Source organism: Lactuca virosa, chromosome 4 (genome assembly GCF_052849685.1).
Source record: "Lactuca virosa cultivar CGN04683 chromosome 4, Lactuca_virosa_CGN04683_v6, whole genome shotgun sequence".
Classification (NCBI taxonomy): domain Eukaryota; kingdom Viridiplantae; phylum Streptophyta; class Magnoliopsida; order Asterales; family Asteraceae; genus Lactuca; species Lactuca virosa.
Window position 1 is genome coordinate 2566399 of NC_136429.1, and position 7559 is coordinate 2573957.

The window sequence follows — 7559 nt, forward strand, 5'->3', positions numbered from 1 at the left end:
GCCCTAGAACCCTCCTAAGAGTCTTGGATGAAAATCTTCTAGAGAGGCTCTAGAATTTTCAGCCATAGGCTATCTTATGGAAGGTTTAAGGCTTGCTTGGTCCTTAAGCAAAGCAATTAGGGTTTCCTTATCCTAACCCTAGCTTTGGCTCTAAGTCACTTCACTATATAAAGACCCTTTCACTTATGATTTTCGTCCTCCTTGAAACCCTAGAGAGTTCCAACCAAAATTTAGATCATCCTCCTCCTTCTCATAAGTCATCTTCTTGCTAAGTGTGTTTGTGAGCCATTGCATGTATTATGCTTGTGATACTTGCTTTCAAGCTTCAAGATCTACAAGGTTTTGGATTGTTATTACTACATAACAATCAAAGGTATGTATCTTAATATTTATTATGTGATTTTCGATTATAATACATAGACCTAGGGTTTTCATGTTGTTGTTCACTGGGTATTTTCAATTAGAGAAGACATAGATCAAATTAGGGTTTCTTTCACACATATGATTGTATGTTTATGCTAAAACCCATCACTTTTTGCGAAGTTCTCCAATTATGAGTTCTGGTTGCGCGAGGTGTAATTTATGGGGTACCTTGTCAACCAGAACGGTATTCTGGTTGATCTGGCCAAGGTCGAGGCCGTGATGGGGTGGGCGGTTCCGAGGTCTCCATCTGAGATTCGGAGTTTCCTTGGGTTAGCAGGTTACTATTGGAGATTCATCCAGGATTTCTCCAAGATAGCGGTTCCTCTGACTCGGTTGAAGAAGAAGACCGTCACTATTCGCTGGGGGCCTGAGCATCAGGAAACTTTTAAGACCTCAAGGCAGAGATTATGTGAGACGTCGATTTTGACCATGTTGGAGGGTGTCGAGGACTGCATGGTTTATTGTGATGCTTCGATCACGGGTTTGAGGGCAGTTCTGATGCAGAGGGGTCGTGTGATCGCATACGCTTTGAGGCAGCTGAAGCCTCATGATGCGATTATCTGACACATGATTTGGAGCCGGGCGCTGTGGTTTTCGCCTTCAAGATTTAGCGACATTACTCATGGGTTTTGAGCATAACAAACAATTCCTATGTGTGCATGCAACCCTAAATTTCTTGGATTTATGTTTTCTCTAATTTAACATACAACTAATGAACATCAAAAGGAAAACCCTAGGAGGTATATCCTATTTTCTAAAATCATAAAACTTGGGTTAGAATACATACCTTAATTGTTATATTGTAATAACAATGAATTCCTAGTGTTCTTGAACTGTGAGAGCAAGTGTCACAAGTGTCACACCTCTAGCAGATCACACCCAAACTTAGCAATAGGATGAAAGAAGAGAGGGGAGTAGGGAGCTTGAAATTTTGGATGCTCTTCTTAGGGTTTTAGGTGGCTGAAATTGTGAAGGGATTATGCTCCTTATATAGTGAGGTAGATTAGAGCCAAAGCTAGGGTTTTAGGAGGAAACCGTAACTCCTTAGCTTAAGGATTAAGCAGCCCAAGAACTCCCATCCAAAGCCTTTGGAAGAAAGTTCTAAGGCCTTCCTATAAGTTTTTCGTCTAACCCTTCTAGGGAGGTTCTAGAGCCCACTTCCTCAACTATCAATAAATTTCCAAACAGCCCGTGCACTTTTAATTAATACAGTTAATCCCAAAATTAATTCCAATTAATTTCTGATTAACTATTAATTAAATAATATGATTTATAATTAATATATTATTTCCATAATATATTAATAAATCAATTATCTCAATTTATTAATCAAATAATAATTTCAACCTCTCTCCAAAAGTCATCCTGTCTAGTTGCTAGTTATGAGGGCAACCCAAAAGGACTGTGTTACTATCAATTCAAGTATATACCAATTATAGTTATGGGCTTAGACACCTAATCCAACTGTCTCCCACTTGGATAAGTATAATTACTATAGTTGCCAGTATAACTTCAAAAACTGATTAGCAAATTGTAGCTCTCAAAGCCGATGTCAAACTCTGACACAGTCAGTTACGTGTCCTAAGATAAGTGATCATATAATCCTCCGTTCTGCAAGATATCATGTGGAGAAACGACATGGAACTGAGTCAATCTCATTTTCCAATACTTTGTTTTCCCCTTTCCGATTTGTAGTGACAAAGAACTACTAATCGAACACATCAATTTAGTCCTGACCGGGCCCGACACTATAAGTCAACACCAAATCATCGAGGGGCCCAAGATATCGCTTTTCCCGTTAGGGCAAAAGGAACAGATAAACTTTGACTTATATGCTTTTACTATTTACTCATCAAATCATGCACAACAATACGTTTTATAACATCAAGTTACTAATGCATTTACACATTATCAATGCACAACTTACTTGTAAACAACAACTCATATATCTCTGTTTAAAGATTATAAGATATTATCGTCTCAGAATTACTCGTGATAAATTCCATGAAGTAATTCTCTGAGCGTGGGTTAATCAAATACTTAAAATTCCTATTTTCAAGTACTCACAAATGTTGCAGCAAACCATTGCTATGTCTAAACCCGTAGACAATCTACAACCAAATTCATGACAGCCTTAATTTACTATTTACTTCGAAAAGTATGAACGACTGTGAATGTTTGAATAATCAAATTATTCGGGAAGTAAAACATGCAAAATGAAACACAATAATAAACAATTGATAAAAGATAGTAAACAATACTCATAAATAAATCTCCATTATTTATTCATCAAATGTCAATTACATTTACTTTGTTACAAGTTTCTAAACATCTATCTAACCACTAAAACTAATATCATCCTTCAGACCAATGCTCCTTGCATGCTGAACGTGCTTAACCCTACTCAGACCCTTTGTGAGGGGATCTGTGGGATTCTCTTCTGATGATACCCTCTTTACGATGATGTGTCCTTCTACTCCATGTCTGATAAAATGGTATTTTTTGTCGATATGTCTTGATCTGCCATGATCACTCGGTTCCTTTCTCAAGGCAACCGCTCCTTCATTATCACAGAAAGTATACATTGGGTCCTTTATGGCTGGCACAACTCCAAGGTCTCCGATGAAGTTCTTCAACCATATAGCCTCCTTCAATGTTTCGCTTGCAACTATGTATTCTGATTCACAGGTAGAATCAGCCACTATCTCCTATTTGGAACTTTTCCAAGTCACTATTCCTCCATTAAGGGTAAACACCCAGCCACAATGAGAAGGAAAGTTGTCTCTGTCTGTCTGAAAGCTGGCGTCACTATACCTAGTAACTCTTAAGTCGTTACTGCCACCAAGCACAAGGACCCAGTCCTTATTCCTTCGCAAATACTTAAGAATATTCTTGACCGCTATCCAATGAGCTCTGCCCGGATTTCTCTGATATCGACTAACCATGCTTAAAGAAAAAGCCACATGAAGGGGAGTACATGTCATAGCATACATGATCGATCCAACGACGGAAGCATATGGAACTCGACTCATTTATGCTATCTCAGCATCAGTACTCGGACTATGAGTCTTACTCAATTTGGTATTACTCTAGATAGGAAACTCTCCTTTCTTGGAATTCTCCATGCTAAAGTGTTTTAGAACTTTATCCAAATACATACTTTGACTAAGTCCAATTAGTGTTTTACTCCTGTTACTCCAAATTCTTATCCCTAGAATATAGGCAGCCTCTCCCAGATCCTTCATAGCGAAACACTTTCCAAGCCAAGACTTAACTTCTTGCAAGGTTGGAATGTTGTTTCCTATGAGAAGTATGTCATCGACATACAATACTCGGAAGGTTACTATACTCCCACTAGCTTTGACATACATACAAGATTCATCTTTACTTCTAGAGAAACCAAACTTTTTAACTTTCTCATCAACGCAAACATTCCATCTGCGAGAAGATTTTTTCAATCCATATAATGATTTATCAAGCTTACACGCTCTATTGGGGTACTTAGCATCCATAAAACCCTCTGGTAGATTCATGTAAACATCCTCAGCCAACTTCCCATTAAGGAAAGCGGGTTTGACATCCATCAAATTTCATAGTCATGAAATGCAGCTATAGCTAGCATTACCCTAATAGATTTAATCTTAGCCACTGGTGAGAAGGTCTCATCATAGTCAACCCTGGAGGTTTAAGTAAAGCCCTTCGCAACCAATCGAGCCTTGAAAGTGTGTACCTTTTCATCCATGCCGGTCTTCTTCTTGAAGATCCATTTTCACCCAACTGTCTTACGACCTGGTACATTGTCAACCAAATTCCAAAACTTGGTTGTCATACATGGACTTGATCTCGCTGTCCATTGCCTCTTTCCAGTTGGAATACTCAGGGCCTGCCATAGCTTCCCTATAGTTAGAAGGTCCATTTAAATTTACAAGTGTACTATCACTGATAAATGTATCACCATCTGTAGTTAGAAGGTTGTCATACATGGACTTGATCTCGATGTCCATTGCCTCTTTCCACTTGGTAGACTCAGGTGGCATTCTAACTCTTCTGGAACTTGTAAGAGGTAATGAATCGTCCATTGGTTCTACTGGAATTTCTTCCTCAGGTTGATCCATAACATTTTCAGAGGTTCCTTCATCGTTTGACTTTTGAATTTCTTCAAGATCAATTGTACTCCCACTGTCCTCTTTGGATATGAGCTCTCTCTCACGAAAGACTCCCCTTCGTGCTACAAAGACCACGTTGTCACTAGATCTGTAGAAAAAATATCCAAAGAAATTTTGTGGGTAGCCGATGAAAATACAATTCTCACGTCGAGGTTCAAGCTTGTCGTAAGTCTCTCGTCTAACGAAAGCTTGACAACCCCATACCTTGATATGTGCTAATGATGGAACCTTCCATGTCCACATATCATGAGGTGTTTTGGAAACCTTCTTCGTTAGGACAAGATTAAGAATGTGGGTGGTAGTCTCTAAGGAATACCCCCATAATGAGATTAGAAGTGAAGCTCGACTCATCATGGAACGAACCATGTCCAACAAGGTTCGATTACACTTCTCAGCCACACCATTAAGTTGTGGTGTCCTAGGATGTGTCAATTGTGAAACTATTCCACATTCATTGAGGTAGTTATGGAATTCGATTCTAAGATACTCACCACCTCTATCGGACCTGAGCATCTTGATCTTCCCGCCCAATCGATTCTCGACTTCTTGTTTGAACTCTTTGAACTTTTCAAAGGTTTCTGACTTATGCTTGATTAAGTAGATATAGCCATATCTACTATAATCATCAGTAAAAGGCATATAGAATCGATTTGTATCCCTTGTGGTGGATCTGAAGGGCCTACACACATCTGTGTGTATGATATCCAAGAATCCTTCATCTCTTTCGCAAGAACCAGTGAAAGGTGATTTTGTCATCTTCCCAAGTAAAAAAATTCGCACGTATCATCTGACCTTAAGTCAAATGATTCCGACACTCCATCATTTTCGAGTTGGGAAATGTGTTTCTTGTTGACTTGTCTAAGACGACAATGCAAAAAAGCATGCTTTGTCTAAACCATTAGACGAATCAATTTGTAAAGCACTATTGCCTAAATTGTCTACAATCATCACAGTTTCAAACACACCATCACAAGGTATAACTTCAAAATAAAATACACCATTTTTGAAAGCAGAAATAGATCCATTCTCATCATTGAAAGAACATCTAAAACCTTGTTTTATATAAAGCATGAAATGAAATGATGTTTTGTGTCTTCTCTGACGAGTAGCAACAATTTAACAAATCCAATCCTAATCCACTACTAAGCACTAAGCTATAAACTCCAATCTTGGTAACAGGTGAAGACCGACTATTGCCCATGATCAAGTTCATTCTCCCATGCTCCACATACTCACTTTTTCTTAGCCCCTGCAAATCAGAACAAATGTGGAAACCACATCCTGTATCAATGACCCAAGAATGAGAATATGAGGAGTTATTAGATTGGATAGTGTAAATACCTACCAAGGTTGGCTTCACCTTGCCATCCTTTATATTTTGCAAGTATTTCTGGCAGCTTCGTTTCCAATGCCCTTTGTCGTGGAAATAGAAGCAAGTAGCCTCTTTAGGATCAAAGGCAGGGGGAGCGTCAGAACTGGCTTTTCCTTTGGGTCCATTGCTTGAGGACCTGGCTTGGTACTTTCCCTTCCAATTTTGTTTAGGAGGACCCTTCCTCTTCTTCCCCTTTCCTTTCCCAATGGCCAAGACAGGAGTAGAAACAGGAGTGGAGGCAATACATTTTCCCTACATTCCTGCTTCAGCAGTTCGCATAAGGTTCTGAAGATGAGCCAATATGGTCTCTTGATTGTTCAGATGATAAGTTAGGATAAACTGATCATAACAACTAGGCAATGAGTGCAACACTATATCAATAGCTAATTCCTTATCAAGGTTCACATTTAGCTTTAGCAAGTGCTCCACGTATCGTTGCATTTTTTGCATGTGTCTACTGACGGACTCTCCTTCTTTCATCTTGCTAGTGATGAGGTACTTTACGACCTCATACTTTTCTTGACGAGCTCGTTGGTGGTACTTTTCCACCAAGTCCTTGTTCATCTCATATGACCAGTAATCCTCAAAGAACCTTTGAAGCTCAGGAGTCATAGTAGCCACCATGGTGCATGCCACTTTGGTTGCATCATTGTAGGGCTTCCTATACTCAGCTAGTTCTGCGTCAGTCGCTTTGGTATCATCAATATCAAGGATTTCCTTTTCGAGCACATATTCATTGTCCTCGAAACGTAGAGCCATTTTGATGTTACGCATTCAATCATTACAATTGGTGCCATCAAAAGTAACCCTCAAGCAGATGTTCAGGAGTGAGAAGTTGTTGTTGGAGGAGTGGTGATTGGAGGAGGAACAAGAAGCATTGTTTTGAGTAGACATCTGAGAGAAAGAAAGACAACTTTTAGTTTAGATAGGAGTAATCCTCAATATAAGAACCAAATGAAATATTAAGGCTAGTATCCAACTAGATATTTCACAACTTAGAAAAGGGATGTCGTAATCTAATTGTGAAATAAATAAATGTAGGTAAATGACAATTTATCAATTTCACCATGAAAAATGAAATTTAAACAAATTAGGTTTTTAATGAAATTCCTATATCTTTTGAGATTCTTTGAACTATTCAATGGCGTGTTTCATCTCGATTATGCTCTTCCATTTGTGATTGGGATACCGAGGATCACAAACAAGATGTGAATAACCATGCAAATTAGCTTGGTACTCTCGAGGTCATTTATCATCTAATTCATATGCCGGTTAGCCACACACACTCCATTAATCAATGATAATTCACGAGACACCCATTTCTACCATTTATTAGTCCATATTAGTGTGCCAGTTAACCACACACACTCCACTAACGACTTGTATAAAGTGCAATGTGCACTTTCATGGATTAGCGTCAAATTCACATTTTTCCTAAAGTAACTAAGATTGAGAATTTAATAAAAGAATTTAGTTACTTTATAATTTCATTATACTTATTAATGAGAATTATTTTTCCTATCAAACCCATTCGGCTAACGACTCTCCACTGATCAAGGGAGCAGTGGGTAAGAGTGGATACCCAATGTCGATCATTT

At 38.6% G+C, this 7559-nt stretch overlaps 1 protein-coding gene across 1 annotated transcript; it reads right to left on the bottom strand.

The window, feature by feature from the left end:
- Positions 1–6213: 6213 nt before the first annotated feature.
- On the bottom strand, positions 6214–6720 carry LOC145168567 (uncharacterized). The gene has a single exon (XM_079087349.1). It carries the CDS (start codon positions 6718–6720, stop codon positions 6214–6216), a length of 507 nt encoding a protein of 168 aa, XP_078943475.1.
- Positions 6721–7559: the final 839 nt, after the last annotated feature.

Coding starts and splice junctions, on each gene's coding strand:
- LOC145168567 (XM_079087349.1), bottom strand. CDS start 6,720: ATGGCTCTACGTTTCGAGGACAATGAATATGTGCTCGAAAAGGAAATC.